At 39.2% G+C, this 19370-nt stretch overlaps 1 protein-coding gene across 10 annotated transcripts in view; it reads left to right on the top strand.

The window, feature by feature from the left end:
• The first annotated feature begins 1001 nt into the window (after positions 1-1001).
• The window catches only part of PAN3 (poly(A) specific ribonuclease subunit PAN3), a 121225-nt gene continuing 102856 nt past the window's right edge, over positions 1002-19370 (top strand). For 3 of the 10 annotated variants that reach the window (XM_081214957.1, XM_081214960.1, XM_081214964.1), the window contains exons 1-4: positions 1007-3203; positions 14346-14467; positions 15260-15326; positions 17176-17246. In XM_081214957.1, coding sequence (XP_081071083.1) covers positions 2774-3203; positions 14346-14467; positions 15260-15326; positions 17176-17246 — 690 coding nt within the window. In that variant the 5' untranslated portion in view covers positions 1007-2773. Of the gene's footprint in view, positions 3204-14345; positions 14468-15094; positions 15180-15259; positions 15327-17175; positions 17247-19370 lie in introns of those variants that run through there. The other 7 variants (XM_081214961.1, XM_081214962.1, XM_081214963.1 and 4 more) reach the window with 5 other exon arrangements.

The following is a 19370-nucleotide window of genomic DNA, read 5'->3' on the forward strand; positions in this document are numbered from 1 at the left end:
TACTCTTTGGATATTGTTCAAGGAGCTCCAAGGCCAGCTTTATCAACATTTTGATTGACTAATCAAAGAGCACTAAGGTCACCTAACTACAGTAGGATCTTAGCCTACTTTCCTCCATCTTGTTCACAGGGATTTAATAGAAAACTTTGTCAAATGTGGTATTGAAGGATGATTTACTTTATCTTTGGCATTTCTCTCATGATTCTGGTAACTCTTGAGGACGAAGGCTGTATCTTACACACTTCTCATAGCAGAGCCTAGCACAGAACTTGCCTGGTACATAATACACAGTAGATTCTCAATAAAGGTTTGCTGGAATGATATGCTTAATTTGGCGTGAACTTAATGAATCTGTTGTCTCCCCACAGACACCACTTTCCAAGTCATCCAGAGACACATATGCTTATTTTAGAAATGGTAAAATGCGTAATGGAAAGAGCACATGTTTTGTGATTAGGAGGCCTGAGTTCAAGTCCTGGCTTTGCAAGGATAAGCTGGTAACTCTGTGTAACTCCAGGCCTTAAGTTTGTTCATCTATAAAATGGTGATAACCCACCTTTACGTTCCTCATAGGGTTCTTATGAGAATCAAAAGGGACATCTGATCATGTTATTAGTTGACTTTTTAAAACCTTGTGAAAACTTTCTATTGCCCTCAAGAAAAAGTTTAATCCTTTAACATGCCTCTCAAGGATTTTGTGATATGGTCCTCCACTGTCACCATTCTAACAACCTAAGCTCTTTTTCACCTCAAGGCCTTTTGCACAAGCTGTCTGCTTTGCCTGGAAGGCTCTTTCCTGCACTCTTACACGCTGACTACTAGGAGCAGCAATACTAATAGTGATAGCTACAACCTACTGAATCCTTACTAAGCATGGGATACTATGCATTATTAGTTTCTACTTTACCAAGTAGGTAGTATTCTTACCTGGCTTACAGATAAGGCACAGAGAAGTGAAGCAACTTACCCAGAGTAACACAGCTCTTAAGCGTCGCCACTGGGTTACAAACTCAGGTCTGTCTCAATTCAAAGCAGATGTTCTCAAGTCCTGCTATTAAGCTATCAGCTTTCTCCAGGAAGCCAACATCTTTAATATCCTCTAATAGCTAGTGTGACAAGGTCAGCACCTAAGACACTCATTTGTGATGGCCTGTGTACCATGTGTCTCCCCAAGGAGAGAGTAAACAAGCCATCTGAACTCAGACAAGACTGCATTTTGTTTACTTTTGCTTCCCCAGCTCCGAGCTCAGTTCCTGGTACACGTGATGGGCATTAATAAACATTTGTTGATAAATATACATGTGGAAATATTTTTAAACAGAAAGACACAATACAATGTTATTACTACTTCGAATTTAGCTAAGGAACGTCACCAGGCTTACCCGTTTGTGGTCTATGGAATCCACTTTCCCCCCTTCTGCAGTGTGGTACACTTGCTTCTATCCGTTCTTCTGTGACCTCTTCTGTTTGCCACAATTCCTCAAATTCTGCCAACAAACCCCCCCCTCCAACTGCCTTTTGAGAAAACCTTTCGCAGTGGAGAAAAACTAAAACGTTAAAGTTATTTTCCCTTCATAGCAACTCCTTAAAATCCCTGAAAACTTTTTTTTTTAAATAAATACAGCGGAGCATAACATCAGAGATCGGTGAGGGAAAAAAAACTATCTTTTAAAAATGAATTTCGAGTCAAGACTAGGCCGATTGGAGAAAAGAAACCCAGCGCGATTTTAAGGGAAACCTTCTGGTGCTGCCTAGGCAGCGGTGTCCCCAGGTGGCATCTCACTGTTCATAATATTTTACTGAAGGCTTTCAGTAATATAAATAGAGAAAACAGGTGCTGCACTCAGCTGGGGGTTTGCCTAAATCAACCTTCTCAGGTTCGATTTTTGGAATAAAAGGCCCAGGAGTTTTTAGGCAATCAGTCCTGTAGTTCTCATCACCCTCAGCGGGAAGGAAAAAGAGGAGGGGAAAAAGCGAGGGTGCGGAAGCGTGACGAACAGACGGAGCTACTCTCCCAGCAGAGCAAGGGCTTGGGCTCCGGCCCCAGGTGCAGCCCCTCAAAATGACAATCACATTCTGTAAATTTCGTCGTTTCCATTAAAAAATGACGCCTGGCTTTATAAATAAGAGGATATACGAAAAAGGGAAGGCATTCGCCTCGTGAGAACTTCCCCAGCCGGCTCGGCGTCGGGGAGCGCCGCCGCGGTCCGCCCGTCCAACCGCCGCCGGCTCGCGGATGCCCAGGGGGCCCAACGCCAGGCCAGGCTTGCCCTCGCGCTCCCGCTACCCACAAGCCCCTGCGCCTCGACGCGCAGGCGCACCAGCGACGGCCGTCTCAGGAAGAGGAAAATGGAATAAACAACTCGGAGGAACCAGAGCGCGAGAGAGCGAGTGGAGGCAGAATTTAAAAATAAACCGGACCCTCCGCCCTCCCCGCCCGTTCGCCGCCGCCGCTACCCCTCCCCTAGCCCGCGCCCTCGAAGTCCCCGTCCGGGCCCGCGCGCCCACCCCGTCGTCCCGCGCGGCCCCTTTAAGAAAAGAGAACGAGAGAGTGAGTGAGTGAGAGAGGATCCCAACTCTCCCCCTCCCCTCCTTCCTACCCCCTCCTCCCTCCCCTCCCCCCCTCTCCCCGGGCGGCTCCGGCTCCCGCAGCGGGACAGACCCACCCGCCCAGGCTTTTCTCCGGCACCGGCAGCGTCTTCTTTCCCTCCTGGTCTATGGTGGCGGCGGCGGCTCCTCGGGCGGCAGCGGAAGACGAGGCTGCAGCGTTGCCATGAACAGTGGCGGCGGCCTCCCGCCCCCCTCGGCCGCCGCCTCCTCTTCCTCCTCCTCACTGGCGGCGGCAGTGGCGGTGGTGGCCCCGCCTGGGGTCGGGGGTGTCCCCGGCGGGGCGGCGGCGGGAGTGAAGCTGAAGTACTGCCGCTACTACGCCAAGGATAAGACTTGCTTCTACGGGGAGGAGTGTCAGTTCCTGCATGAGGACCCGGCCGCCGGAGCTGCCCCGGGCCTCGGCCTCCATAGCAACAGCGTCCCCCTGGCTCTGGCGGGCGCGCCCGTGGCCGGCTTTCCACCCGGAGCGGTCCCGGGCGGGGGAGCCGGGCCGCCCCCGGGGCCCAAAAAGCCGGACCTTGGGGGCCCGGGGGCAGGAGCCGCGGCCGGTGGAGGAGGCGGCAGCGGGGTCCTCGACGGACCGCGGCTGGCAAGTGAGTGTGGTCCGGGCTAGGAGGGCGGCCTCGGCCTCGGGACGGCGGCGGAGGGAAGGCCCGGGGCCGGACGAGGCCCTGCGACCGAGCCCGGCCCGCGGGTCCCCCCCTCCGCCTCCCTCGGCGCTCTGAGAAGCCTAGGCCAGGCCCGAGCCCTCCTTCCGTCTTCCTGCTTCCCCTCCCCACAGCCTTCGGCGAGCCCGGGAGCGAGGGGAGGCTGGCTTCCTGGGAACGTGGGTGGTGGACTGGGGTGGTGGAGTGGGGGCGGGGAGGAAGGGGGATGGGCTGTGGCGTGCGGTGTGCGGGAAAGGGGGTGTCGTTTCCGGGGGGTGTGGAAAGGGGCTGGGTTTGCGGGCACACGTGTTCTGCGTGCCCGTGTGGAGTGGAGTCGGCCGAGGGTTGAGGTCGCCGGGTGGGTGTGTGTGGGTCGGGGGCGGCATGGGAGGGCGGGCTCTGAGGCTTCGTGCAGTGGGTTGAACGAGCGGAAAAAGTTTGTGCAAGGCTTCTGGGAGAAAGGTTTTCCAGGCAGGAAATGCTTTCTAAGGATGAAGAGCGAACGGACAGCCGCGTTTATCGTGTGCTGAGGTTGAGTGGGGAGTTGCGAGTAGGGATTTCACAGGACTTGCATTTCAGCATGGTTTTCCTGAAAGCTGGCAGAAGTTTGCAGGGTGTCACTAGGGATCTCATCTTCTACTGCTTTGTACCAGGCGAACCCTTAGCGTGGAGCCTTGAAAGCGTGTCATGTGCAGCGCACCTTTGTGTGCGACTGAGCACTTGAATGCGGATATCTTAGGACTGTTTGCATTGTTTTTACTTTCTGTCATTATCTGTTGCCTTGCAACTTTTGAGCCGTTAGTGAGTGGAGTTTGAAGTTCTAATAAGTGTGAGTGTAATCTGTTTTACAGAATGTTGCCCTTAAGGAAAAAGTAGAGGTGCCAGATTTTCCTTTTTTGTTTTTGAGTTTGTTGAGCATTTCTAAACCAAATGGAAAGTCCTACTTTCTTGGGAATTCTAAACTGATTTTAGATCTGAAAATCATTTGATAGGCTACTTAACTTGAATGTCAGAACATTGTCGTCTTTTTTAAAAATTAAACTGTAAACGGACTATGTACTTGGCTTGATGCTTTAGCACCTACTTGCTCTATGAGGACTATAAGTGTCTTCCCAGAGAGATGTGTGTGTGTGTTAAAGATTCTTTTGCTGCGATAGGCTTTACTTTAGTGCAGGTATATTTGGTGAGGGTGATATGCTAAGAAGATTAATTTGTAACTTAAAATGTTTTGTCAAAATGGTTACTTGATTGGTGGAATTTTATCACTTTGGAGCAGCAACTTTGCATTTTCAAGGTAAACTTGCTGTATGTCTTGAGTTACGGCTCAAATTAATTCGAGTTATGTTTGATTAGTAATCAATGAAACTGAACAGTATTTGTTACCTACAGGAAGAGACACTTTAAAAAATGCAGGTATTTGATTTAATATGTGATATTTCTAGGATTTTCCGATACACAGAGGTGGTAGATTTGGGACATGAAAGTTAGGACAGGCTGTAAACAAGTGGAAACAGGAAGGTGGAGGAGAAACACTAGCAGTGACTCAAAGGTGGGGATCATTTCATATCTCAGGAACAGAAAATAATTGGGATATAGGGTCTTGAGAGGACAGACAGTTAGTGCTAAGAAGGCATTTTAAAATTAACGTTTAGTCATTTAACAGTTATTTGATTAAGTAGCTGCATTATGTAGTTGGATTCTGTAGGGCTTGCTTTAACTTAACTGGGTGAAGCCTAAGGCTCCTCTTTTCTGCTGTAGGCTTCTTGGTAACTCTCAGTGGTACAGGTTGTGACTCCTTTTGGATGAGATAAAATTGCCTCTTATCAATGAGTGGCAAGTCAAGTTGTTCAGGAATCAGGGAAGAGGATTGTGTCGGTGATTTAATGGCTGCTTTGAATTTTTACACTTCATTGTTTAATTTTTAGTCTACTTTCTACATTTTACTGTGTTCTTATACTGTATCTTTTTTTTTTTTTTTTTTTTTTTGCGGTACGTGGGCCTCTCACTGTTGTGGCCTCTCCCGTTGCGGAGCACAGGCTCTGGACGCGCAGGCTCAGCAGCCATGGCTCACGGGCCCAGCCGCTCTGCGGCATGTGGGATCTTCCCGGACCCGGGCACGAACCCGCATCCCCTGGATCGGCAGGCAGACTCAACCACTGCGCCACCAGGGAAGCCCTATACTGTATCTTTTGAGACACTTGTTAATTAAGTGTATGAGGCAGTTAAAATAGACAACACACTCTAAGAGGTGTTGCTATAAGGAGAGATTTAAATTTTGTTAGTTGCTGACCTGATCATGTAGAGTCACTGACACAATTTTATTTTGCTTTTATTTTTTCTTTGCTGTTCTTTAAATGTAAAAATGTAGAGTATTTCTTTAGCTGAGAGGTCAAACAGATCTGCTCTGATAAGCTGGGTCTGCCTGCAGAAATACTTTGGGCTCCTTGGGTATCTTCTGTGTGTGTGTGTTTTAAAAGTTTTTTTTTTTTTATTGAGGTATGCATACCTAGGGAAGAGTATACAAATCATAAGTTTTGGAATTTTCACAAGATGAACACATAGCGTATAACAGTACTCGGATAAAGAAATAGAACATAATCAGTACCTTCCAGAAGCTTTGCTCTTCTTGCCCTTTGCCAGTCACTACCCTTTCCCAGAGGTAACTACTGATTTCAGGCACTACCTTATAACATTGTAGATTCATTTTTCATGCTTTTTTGAGCTTTATAGGAATGGCATCAGGTAGTATGTACTCTTTTTGTGGGCTTCTTTCTTTCAGCATATTTGTAAGGTCCATTCACGTTATATAAGAACAGTCTCTTAGTCTCATTCTTGTGTAGTGTTACATTGTATGACTATACCACATTTTATTTTCTCATTTTACTGGTAGTGGGCAATGGAATGTTGCCAATTTTTGTCTATTAAGAAGAGCACTGTTTTGAACACCCTTGAACATGTTTTTTGGTTCAAGTCTACGAATTTATGTTGAATTACGTGGGAGTGGAATTGCAGGCTTGTAATAGGGCATGCAGATGTTCAGCTTTAAGTAGATGACTTCAGTTTTCTTAAGTGATTGTACCACATTTACATTCCCTCTAGAAGAGTAGGAGAGTTCCAGTTGTTTCACATTCTCCCCAACACGTGGTGTTCCATCTTATACTTTTAGGCATTTTGGTGGCAAATCTTATGTTTTTAATTTGCATGTGTGTGGATTGTAATTGAATTAGTTGACAACATTTAAAAAATCAGAAGGTTTAACACTGAAATACAGATTTCTGGCTTCCTTTGAAGGGCGGCTCTTTTGTATACTGGAGTTAGGTCTGTGGTGGGGCAAGACTCTCCATTCTGCCTTATTACTGACTGGGTGGGTGACTTTTCTATGCCTGGCTCCTCTTGGCATTTGAGTTTTTGACCCTTGCTTTAGCACTTCACATTTGCAGAATTGTTTTGTTAGTGTTTCACATTCTGTTAAAACTTTAGAGGTACATGCAAGAAGCAAATTTTATCCTTATTTTGCAAGCATTGGAAAACTGAAGCAGAGAGGCTTTTTCTTCTCTGTATGGTGCTTCAATCTTGTGGTGTTTCAGTCTTGTGAAGGAACTATCTTTTGTTGCTTACTTTTTATCTCTACAGAGTAGTACCTTTCCTCACTTGCAGCTCTTCTGTTGATGTGGCAGGGTGGTAAACATGTTCCGGCATTCAGGATTGTTTGGGAAATAACAGTTTATTTTTTTTAAAAAGCATTGACTTTAAGTGTTTGACATTCCTTATTTCTTTTGGACTTGGGATCTTTGAAGGCTTAAATGTGGTTTGATTTGGGTTCAACTGGATTATTGATTCTTGACATTTTAAAGATGTAATTCTAATATTTTCAACCAGCTAGACTTTTCATCTTCAAGGCGCTCAGTTTTTAGCAGCTAAACTGTTATACCAGTATTTGTATTTCATGCACATTACTTAATTTGAAACCCAATAGATTTGTTTATTTTACCACATTAGACTTATTTTCAGTTCTACTAATTTAGTTAGTAATACTTTGGCATAAGGCACATCTAAGATGGGCGTGGCTCTCTTATCTACTAGCATTGTGATCTTGGGCAAATTTTTAACTTTTAAGCCTCAGTTTTTCTCCTTTAAAAAAATGGAGGTAGTAATAATACCTACTTAAGAGTTGTGATAGGGTCGCAGGTGACACTGTCAGTGCATTGCTTGGTACATAGTCAGGTTTCAGGCTTAGTTGCTGCTGTTATTGAATATTACTAGTAGTAACTCTACAATTAGCCTGTACATTTCCTTACCTCCCAATTTTTGAGATTATATTTTCAAGACCAGTAAAATAGCTACAGATTATTGAACTGGGGTTGTCTGTCCAAATGAAAGAAACCAGGGGATAACTTGAAGTTCATATACAAACTTTGAAGTGTATGATGACGTGTATGGCAAAACTGTTTCTGTTTAAGCCAGGATTATACTTTTCATCCCACAAACCCGAATCAGCTAACAGAAAAGTGAGTACTGGGAATTTGCCTTTAGGATAGCTGGTACAGATTTAAACATTGTTATTTGACAATACACAAAGTAGACAAGAAAGACTACCATTCAGTTCACTCCTTTAATATTGTGCTTGCAAAGTGGCAAGTTTTGATCTGGGTGATAGGAATACAACATTGAATGAAACAAAAGTCTGCCCTGATGGAGGCTACATTCCAGTGGGGAGTACAGACACGTGTATAAGATAAAGTCAGATCTTGAGAAGTTTTATGAGGAGGGCTTAGAGCTTTATGAGGAGTACTCAACAAGGGTTGTCCTAAAGTTAAGTCTAGGTAAGAGTCAGTTAACAAGTAAAAGACTGCTTTGCATGGAAGTGCATTTGAAATGACTCTAAAGAAGATACCTGATTGCCAAAACAAAACAATATCTTCCTATTTTTGCCCTTTTATAGGATTTTTCTGTTTTTAAATTAACTTCCTATTTTGAGATAACTGTAGAGTTCCATGCAGTTGTAAGAAATAATACAGAAAGAGCTTTTTGTCCCATCACTGTTTCCCCCAGTGGTAATACCTTTCATAGCTGTAGTACAGTGTCAAAACCACATTGATTGATACAATCCACTTACCTTATTCAGATTTTCTGAGTCTTATTTGTACTTGTGTGTGCACACGTGTGTATATTTAGTTCTGTGGAGTGTTATCGTGTGTATGTTTTGTGCCTGCCAACACAGTCAAGACATAGAACAGCTCTCTCACCCTCAAGTGGCCCTTTTGTAACTCTCCCTACCAATCCCTGGCAACCACTAATTTGCTCTCCATTTCTGTAATTTTGTCATTTCAAGAATGTTCTATAGGGCGGGGTGGGGGTGGGATGGACTGGGAGATTGGGATTGACATGTATACACTGATGTGTATAAAATGGATGACTAATAATGACCTTTATAAAAAGTAAATTAAAAAAAAAAAAAAGAATGTTCTATAGGGAATTCCCTGGTGGTCTGGTGGTTAGGACTCCGTGCTTCACTGCCGTGGCCCGGGTTCAACCCCTGGTCCCGGAACTAAGATTCCCTCAAGCCGTGGCATGGCCAAAAAAAAAAAAAAAAGAATGTTCTATAAATGGAATTATATAGCATGTGATCTTCTGGGAATAGGCTTTTTTTTTTTTTTTTTTTTTTTTTGGACTCAGAGTAATTCCCTCAAGTTTCAGCCAAGTTGTGTATATCAAGAGTTTTTCTTGCTGAATTTTTCTTTTTTCTTTTTAACTTGGAAAATTTATATCTATCTTTATTTTGGAGCAGCTTTTTTTTTGTCTGTTTGTTTGCTTTTCTGTAGGCATATGTGCTTTTGTGTACAAAGGTATGAACATTTACAGCACCTAGAAATATTTTTAAAATCTATTTTAAGGTTGAATTTAATTTATTTAATTTAGTTTTTAAGTTAATAAAAGCTATAAACTTTTTTGTAAAAATTTTCATTGGAACAGCAGTGTATAAAGTCAGAGTAAGCCAATCTCATCTTGTTGCTCAGGGTTCATCATCATGAATAGTCTTGTGTATGTGACCTTGATTACTGCTAAGGGGTCTGTCTCCAAATACACTCACATTGGGGGTTAGGGCTTCAGTATGTGAATTTTGGGGGGGAAACAGGTCAGATCCGTAGCATGGGCACGCATACACACACTCAAGTTTTAGAGCAGTATTTCTTACATTTGTTTTTCCATATTAACTTTATATTCTGTTTATAAGGTAGTTTATGAGCTGAAACTATACGAAGGAATGTGATAAAATATTTGTTTTATGTACTGTTATATAATTGTTAACAAATCGATACATAAAATATTTGTGTCTCCTTTCAGAATATAGAAATTATTTCTGGACTGGGGGTCCTGAGATTTTGATTTTAATACTCTCTTACCAAGTAACTTTGATCTTAGGCTAGCAGCTTAGTCCATGTGGAAATATATTTCCTTATCTGTAAATAGGAGAAAGGGGTATGGAGTACATGATGTCTAAAATTTCTTCAGCTCTGAAATGTTTCTGTGTTTTTCTAAATGTTTATGTTCTAGAAAACGAATTATTTTATCTTCAGTCTTTAGAATTCATCCTCTTCCCTTCCCAACAGCTTTTAAAATCACTGACCTCTCAGCAGCTTAACTTCAGTTTAGGGAAGGACATGCTCATTTATCTTGGCTGAGTTAATTGGCATGTGGATAATAGTCCTCTTCCGATAGAACCTCTTCCTTTTTTGATGTCTTTTTTGGTATCTTGCTTTTTCTTTAAAAAAACTAAAGATGTTGTACCTATTTTTCTAAAACTAGTTTTTAATTATATTTTTACTATTAAAAGTTCCAGCTTTAGAAAACTAGGAACAGTATCTTGCTTTTGGAATTAAAAACGTACTGCATGCACAGGTTAAAAATTTAAATAGCACAAAAGGCTACACAGTGAAAAACAGTCTCCCTTCTTCCTTAATTCCCTGATCCCTCTCCAAAAGACAGTCACTGTTTCCAATTTATTATGTATCTATTCAGAAATATTCTTTGTCTGTACTATGACTCATGTTTATATTTCCCTATCTGTAGCACATATACACGTGTGCACACACGGAAGCCTAATGCACTTTGAATTTTTTCAGCAAACTGCATATCTTCTAGTTTCTTCCACATCCACACATAAAAATACACCTTACTCTTTTTAGTGGCTGTTTAGATTGTTTACGGTCTTTTACTATTACAAATGATGGCCCTAAGCTGTTATATCTTAACGTATTATGTATACTTATATATAAATTAACACAAAATGTAATGTACACATATGTTAAGGAGCATACAGAATCTTCAGTAATCTGGTTTAAACTTGTTACATTAAAAAAAAAAAAAAACTATGTAGAGGCAAGTACAGTGTGACCTCACTTACATATGGAATCTTAAAAAAAAACCAAGCTCGGGGCTTCCCTGGTGGCACAGTGGTTAAGAATCCGCCTGCCAATGCAGGGGACACGGGTCCGAGCCCTGGTCTGGGAAGATCCCACTTGCCATGGAGCAGCTAAGCCCGTGTGCCACAACTACTGAGCCTGCGCTCTAGAGCCTGCAAGCCACAACTACTGAGCCCACGTGCCACAGCTACTGAAGCCTGCACGCCTAGAGCCTGTGCTCCGCAACGAGAAGCCACCGCAATAAGAAGCCTGCACACGGCAACAAAGAGTAGCCCCCGCTCGCCGCAACTAGAGAAAGCCCATGCGCAGCAACAAAGATCCAACACAGCCAAAAATAAAAAAATAAATAAATTAAAAACAAAAACCCCAAACTCACAGATACAGTGGAGAACAGATTGGTGGTTGCCAGATGCAGGGGTCCAGGGGTGTAAGTGAAGATAGTCAAGAGGTACAAACTTCCCGGCCTTTTATTCTCATAAAACACTGGAAAGTAGGTGTTGTCGTTTCTGTTTTACAGAGGAAGAAAAAAAAGACTTAGGTTAGATATGCTGTCAAAGATCAGTAGTTGGCAACTAGCTGAAACAGACCTTATGCACAGTTGTATTTGCTAAAAGTTTGTGCTCATTCCACAGTGCGGAAAAGGATGGTGCAAGTGCTGAGTGGTCGAGGAGCCCCTGTTTCTTGGGCCTGCATCCAGTGTGCTGTCAGTCTAGTGTCTTTGAGTCTCATTGCCTCATCAGAAAAACGGAGGCAATGATATCATGTGCATGGGGTGTTTACAGAAGTTGGTTGTGAAAATCTATTGTATCTTTTATCAACTTTTAAAAATACCTACTTTAAAAAAGGGCTTAATTGTAAATAAGTGTTTGTGTAAATGTGCTAGTAGAGTAGGGAATACCAGAAAAATACCAGGAGTAGTCCCAAATCTCAGTTTACAGATAATTTAGATGGGTAGATAGTTCAGAGACAGGTAAGAATTTAAATGTTTAAGTAGTTGAAGACAGCAGTAAGAGATCAAAGGAAAAAAATTTTGTCACATGAATGATAGAAACAGTATCTTAAGAGGTAGAGTTGTGTGTTAAACACAACTTGGAATAATTGGGGTATACATTCTAGAGATAAGAGAAGAGGAAAATAACATTTATGATTACCTATGAGACAGGGTGCTAGGCACTCCTCATAGGTTACTTCACTTGAGTCCCTTTCACAACCCTGTGAGTGAGATGGGATTGCCTTCTCTTTCAGATGAAGGAATGAAATTTAGAGGGTTTTGCTCAAGGTCATTCAGCTAGTGAGTGGCAAGAGTTGGGTTAGAACTGAATGACTAACTTAAGTATTTTGGTTTTTTTCCATTATACCTGGGTCTTGAAGAACATAGAGTTGGGGTGTGTGTGTGTGTGTGTTAGAACTGATGAAGTGTGGACCTTCAAAATATAGTGAGTTTATCATTTTGACTGGAGGAGAGAATTCAGTAATGTTAGGATTATTGTAAGACCTTTTTATAGTAGATATATACTTTGACATTATAATCTTTGATCTTTTGGAAATATCTGTGTAAGGTACTCAGTTTTCTCCCTGATGGATACCCAGTTGTCTTAAGTCCATTTATTGAGTAATCTCATTTTTCTCCACCGATTTTGAAAAGCTTTATCGAAATATAATGTACATGCTCTAAAATTCACCCATTGTGAATGTACAATTCAGTTACTTTTAGTAAATTTATAGAGCTGTGCAACCATCAGGATTTTTACAAGAACTTTTAAGATACTGCTTCTTTGTTTTTCATAACTTTTTGTGGAAGTTTGCAGGGTAGATGGTATGAGGCTCATTTTACATCATGGTATCATCTCTACTTTATAACCATTTTGCCTAAGACATTGTGGCTAGTAAGTGGCAGAGTTGAGTCTCAAACCCAGCACTTTCAGGAAATACTAGAATCATAGATTGAGAACAGATTGTTGAGGGCTTTTTAATGTCAGACTAGGAAGTTTGGATTTCATCCCTTGGGATGAGCACTGCCAGCATCTTGTCTGTGATGTCCTAGTTGGCAGAGGAGAACCATTTAGTAGTTTCAGCTGGGCTTTTTTTTTTTTTTTTTTTTTTTAAAGCATGGGCTATGGAACTCCAGTCCCTCAGGCTGCTCCCAAACTTAACTACTAATAGCCTGTTGTTGACTGGGAAGCCCTAACCAATAACATAAACAGTCGATTAACATATTTTCTATGTTATATGTATTATATACTGTAGTCTTACAATAAAGTAAGCTAGAGAAAAGAAAAGGCTATTAAGAAAATCATAAGAGAAAATATGTTTTTAGTTCTGTACTGTATTTATCGATATAAGTTTACATTGTATGCTTACAAAGGTGAACCACTTTCTGTCTGTACCTACATCACTGTTGCCTTATACGATACAAAGTGTCATATGTTTTACTAACACTAGACATCAAAAATGAAAAGATAATGTGAAAAAGAAATTCATATTTATTTACAGGTATCCTGCACTGATAATGAAGAAGCAGCAGTATGATTGCTTTATGGTAGTTCAGTGAGAGTGATATGGTTGCTTCACAATAGCCTAGCCTATATACTAATAAGTGAATCATTATAAAATTTTTATAGTCATATGCATTATACAGTATTGGAAATGTTACATTTAAAGAAAAACACTTAACCTGTGATGATAGGTTATGTCACCTGTAATAGTTTCTCCAGTTTGGAGAGAGGCATACTGTACGGTAATGTAATTCTTTGAAAGCAAAGTTGTAAAACAGAAAACTAACACGTTAATTTTATATTAAATGTCACTCACCTTATGCCTATGTAAGGATAGAGTGGTATCCACATCTACGTATATTTTATGCATTCATGACATACGATTTCTTCTTTTTTTTGATATTTATAGGCTACGAGGTTCATCTTTGAGTTTTTCAAATTGTCACAAATCTCCAAAAATTTTTCCAGTATATTTATTGAGAAAAAGTCTGTGTATAATTGGACCCATGCAGTTCAAACCTGTGTTGTTCAAGGATGAACTGTACTTACCAGGAAATAGCATCTAAAACATTGTCCATCCCTTTGTTGGTATATGATGGGTTGTCTTAGTAGTTACAATGATTCTGTATTATTCTACCATAAAATCGACAGAAAGCTTGTCTGTACCCCTCAGCTCTATCCCATTGCTCCCACCGTAGAATTGGCTTACTGAATTATGAGTTAATATGAGACTGCTGGTCTGTTTCTTAAGATGTGTTATGAGAAACAGTCCTGAGAAACTTGTCTGTGTTTAGCATATGAAGATTCACAGGAGAAGTTGCAGTGGTTTATATTCTCCTGTCCTCTTGCAAAGTTAAAGAAAAAAACTTGATGAGAAAAGTAGAAATGCAAGTGTGGTTTGTTTCTTCATGTTGTGCTTGGTGGCTCTCAGGTAACTAATATAAAATAAATAGCTATCTCTGTGGGAAAAAAAATTTCAACTTGAGCATTGTTGAACACATTTTTAGAGCTGAGACAGTTTTATTTGGTTCTGCCTTTTGTTATGAACAGGTAAATAAAAACAAGTGTGACAGATTTGAGACTTTAAAACTTATTTGGGAACAGAGAAACTACATCAATGTTTTGTACTTTTAAATAATTTAAATACTTGAATTTTCCTTCTCTTTCAGTTCCTGGAATAGATGGAGGTGCTTTAACTGATACCAGCCTCACAGATTCGTATTTCAGCACCAGCTTTATTGGAGTTAATGGATTTGGAAGCCCTGTAGAAACAAAGTATCCCTTGATGCAGGTATTGTTGGTATGAATTTATATGGCACTAAACACTGAAGTTTATTCCGAGGATGGAGACATCTGGAGTCTTCATTTGTTTTCACTTTTGTTGAGTGGGAGGTGGGATTTTAGGAGGTGATGAGGTAGGTGGGATATAGGTGAGCCGTCTCTTGTAGGTTTGGAGTCAGGGTGAGCTTTCAAGGGTGGAGTTGGAGAATGTAGAGGATGGATAGAAAGAGACTGGTTTCACTCCTCTGTGTGTTTTGTTGAGTGTGGAATGAGGGCCTTTCAGGATCGTGAGACCATAGAGGCTGTGGAGTGTGTTAGGAAAGCATGGGGGCATATTTAGAGAAGAGAGAAGAGCCTAATTTTATAGAATCTGTGAGGTGTATGAAGGATAATATGCGCTGGGAGAGAATAGTAGAGAGTGTTTATTGACTTACAGTCATTCACATCCTCTTGGATGGATACTGGAGTTTATATTTTATGGACAAGGAAACTTAGTAGTTATGTGTCTTGCTCAGGCTAAAAAGTTATGGAAGTGCAATTCAAAATAGTTCTGTGACTTTGGTTTTAAATACCTGGCTATTGAGTAAACTTTTCATTTGATGTGTTATAGAGAGTATTTCGAAGTTTCTGCATAGATGATTGTAATCCAAGCAGCAGCATTTATAGGAAGATTAGAGTGTCACTGATGTGAACGATGGATTGGAGGGGAAGACGCAAAGAGGGTCAGTCTTAACTTAATCGGTTGAATATTCTTTATTCTGTATTCCTCAATGATATTATGTATATATATTTTATGTTTCAGAGAATGACTAATAGTAGCAGCTCCCCAAGCCTCCTAAATGACAGTGCCAAGCCATATGCAGGCCATGGTAAGACTTGGTCCCTTTTTGTCTTACAGATATATGTATTTCTGACTCTAAAAACAATATGTCCATGGTAGAAATTTTGAAAATTACAGATAGATGTAAGGAAGAATATGATCTGTTATCTTCACACTCAGATAACGAGTATATACATACATATACACATAATATATAATACTTTATGTACATAATAATACCTGAGATTGCATTAAATATACTTTTAAATTATAACATGAGTGTTTCTCGGTCATTATAAATTGAATCCTGTTGTTTATTTTCATAATTTACTTTTGTTTTTTTAAAGTCCAGTATTGGACTTATGTGTATGAATCTGTGTTCATATTTTGAGTTATTTCTTTTGGAAACATTCTGAGACATGGAATTACTGTTTCAAAGATTATGGACATTTTTAAGCCTTTTGATACAGAATTTCCTTTTCATATCCTAATTTAAAAATAAATGTTTCTTTTGTATCTTTCTGTATCCTACTTTTAAAAATAAATGTTCAGGCAGGAATGGTTTTTAAAAAAATATGTAACTATTTATTAATATTCTATATTGGTAAAATGTAAACAGTTATTTATAATGATGAGAATAAGAATTTGCATGTTGATTATTTCTGAGATAGACATTTTTATGTGTGTGTATCAAACCTCCCTCATTACTTAGAAATTTCTTCTTTTGCTGTAGGAAAAGATAGCAACATTTTAATATTGAATAAAATTATTAGAAACTAATGTGTAGCCTTATAATATTTTTGGCATTCCCATAGAGTTTATATGCTGACTTTTAAATGCTATCAAAGGTAGCCTAAAGGATGAATAATACCTATTTTTATAGTCTTGAATGTATAAATTACATAAAAATCTTGTATCTTACTATTTTATTAACTTCTTTCTCTTTGCATTATTAGTTATATTAAATTAATGTTAATTCTAATGAAGGACTAGACTGTGAAAATCCAGGTAGAAGAAACCAGAGAAATTAAGCAGCAATTTATATGTACTGCATTATGAAGAGATTTAAGGTTCCTTTAAATGACAACATTTACTATATTTTCTTTAGGATTTTACAGATAATTTAATGAGAAACATAGGACTAACTAAAGCTCAGAAATGAAGACAAAAATATTTCAGTGTATACCATGCACTCCTTTTCAGAAACTCTTCTGATTTGTTAAGTGAGAAACAATTTAGAGGTGTACTTTTGTTTGTAACTTCTGGCTGCAGAGTAATAGAGCTTTGAACCTATAAAATCTTTGGATTTCATGTTTGTGTTTTGAAACATTTAATATTTTCATCTTTAAAAACTTAATTTACCTTATCTTTTTAGTAAGAATATCAAATATGTGGTGATAAACTTAAAAATATGGAATATTCTGTAGGGTAGATGGTTTTAAGGTCTTGCCTGAGTGTTAATATCCAAGTCCTATCGCTCAGAGTATGTTTGACTACTCTCCGTGCCACCCCTACCCCTTTTGTATTTTTCTTCTGGTTTGGTGGTCTCAAGAACACAAACTACAGGTAGACTTCCTTCATAAACACATTCCTAATAACATGGGTAAGATCACCTTTTTTTTCTATTTTATTTTCTTTTGGTTCTCAGCAAATAGATGCATTCTAATTCGTATAGCTTCTGAATAGATGTGTACTGACTCTTGGCTGAATGAAGTAGTCTCCAGTTTGTGTTTCATTCACTTACAAAATATTTGAACACCCACTGTGTGACGCATTGAGTTTATTGTTGTGGTATATGATTTTTTTTTACTACTTTATAAGCATTCAAGTTAAACATTTATTAGATTTATAGGTTTCCTGAGTTGTCTGTGTGGAAACTTATATAACTTACCTTCCAGATCCTCTAACTTCACCTGCTTCATCCTTGTTTAATGACTTTGGTGCCCTCAACATCTCTCAGAGAAGAAAGGTAGGTGAGATGGAAACTTACGTGAAACTAAATGGAACATAGGGGTGATACTGGGATGTTACCTACATAATGGTCAGTGTTCTCATAAGTTGGGGAGGACTGTAATGTGTTTCTTGCTTTTTGTTAACCATTTTCCTTGGTGTATATTTCTTATATGCAGAATTTTATTTGATCTCTGTGCATGAAATAGAGACATTTTATGTGAAGGGATGAAATCCTTCTTGTTTTTGCTCATTTTCTTTATCTTAATGCATTCTTTTTAAGATAACAGCAACTACAACATTAAATTAGATGTTATGTGACCCATTGTAGGTATATTAATCGTCTTTTAACTTTATTTTCTGACTGCTTTGTCTAAATACCAAAGATTTCTCCCCTAATTTAAACTCCTCATTACAAGGCAAACTTAAAATCTTCAGCTTTTCATAATTGGCCCAACTGTTTAAAAACAGTTTAAAATCTCTTTATATTAGAAATTTAATTTAGTTTTATTTGGATTTGAGGTTGATAGACCATGAATCGTTTTGAAGTACCTTATAGTAGTTCATTACAGTTTGATGCCTTTGAGTCTTACTGAGAATCATTATGTTAACAGTAATAATAATCTAGAGACGGTGCTAATTTCGGTTAGGATCAGTGGCAGCTAAAGATGTTCAGGAGGTTGTAAATCTTGGCGGAAATTACTATAAAGTTATAACTAATTCAGTTTCCTAAGTAATAGGAGAAAGATCAAAAAGAAAATATTAATTTTAGAAAACTGATGTAAGCTTAAGGTGCTTTAAGGAAGTCTCTGATCAGAAGGTAGTATAAAATGAATTTCAAGAATACTAGATAGATGTTCTCTAGACAAAAATAAAACTGTGGGGTCAGGTATGAATTATATCAATACCTCATGTACCTAGTATTATCTCCTTTTTGAAAATAGATGAGAACAAGGAGGTAATTAATTACAAAATGCTTTTAAGCAACTAAGATTGGTAGACTAAAAGGTATGGGTTTGGTTTTATAGACTTCCTTACAGGCTCTCACCAAGAACACATTTACTTTTGCTTTTCATACTAGTCTCAGAAATGGGAATATGTGTTTTCTAAATCCCTAGGGTAGAAGTGGAATAGAGTTGGACACAAGCAGTGAGAAGTGAGTGACAAGTGACAGTAGACAAAACCTTCAATATGGAAGGAAGCAGTGAAGTGCTGGAAGGCAGGCACAACCTAGAAGTCAGGTTATTTGGAGCTGTTTAGTGTAGGGAAAATAAAAAGCCCTTAAGTAGTCTTAAGGGTCCCCCAGTAGCTTTTTCACATTAAAAAAAATAATAATCTGTTAACTGTGATAAGTAGCATTTCTGATGTATGAGTAGAAAGTAAGACTAGAATGGCAAATAAATACTTATGGGGGTTCAGTGGATTGCATCTTAAAGTTGAAATATGTGATTTAGAGCTGTTGACATTAATTTTTGACAAAATAGTAAAGAGCCCTGGAGACTTGAAAAAGGAGATTATAATACCCATTCTTCTAAAGTTTATTTTAGTAAAGGAAAATAATAGAAGGAAATATTACTACAAATGTGACATCTGTATTTGGAGAGATATTAGAATGTATCCAAATGGAAGCAGATTAGTGAAGTGAGCACTGTGCTGCAGTTTTTGAGGTCCTGGATCTCTAGCTTTGTGACCTTGGGACAACCTTCTAGGCTGTAATCTTCACGTCTGTGAAATGATGAGCGTGGCCTGGATAATTGCTATGGTGTCTTTCATCTCTAAAACTCAATGTTTGGCTAAACTGAAAGGACCTACGTGTCAGCCTCTACTTAGAAACTCAGTATTCATATAGTATATCTTTGAAGGACCATATTTTCTTCCCATTTATATTTAAAATAATATGTAGGGACATAGAGATTTTTTTCCAATAGTGGGCTACATAATTAGGAATCTTTGTGGGTACAGGTTGCATATATTTTAAAATTGTTTGTTAATGGTTGAGTTGAGAAGGTTTAAAATTCCTTTGTATTAGAAATACTCTTAGTTAAAAAAAAAAAGAAATACTCTTGGTATGAGAGTATTGCATGCTGTGAATTGAAGGCATATGGAGACTTTGTCTATTCTTTTTTTTTTTTAATTTAATTTT

This window comes from Mesoplodon bidens (assembly GCF_964165515.1).
Source record: "Mesoplodon bidens genome assembly, chromosome: 17".
In the NCBI taxonomy this organism is placed as follows: Eukaryota; Metazoa; Chordata; class Mammalia; order Artiodactyla; family Ziphiidae; genus Mesoplodon; species Mesoplodon bidens.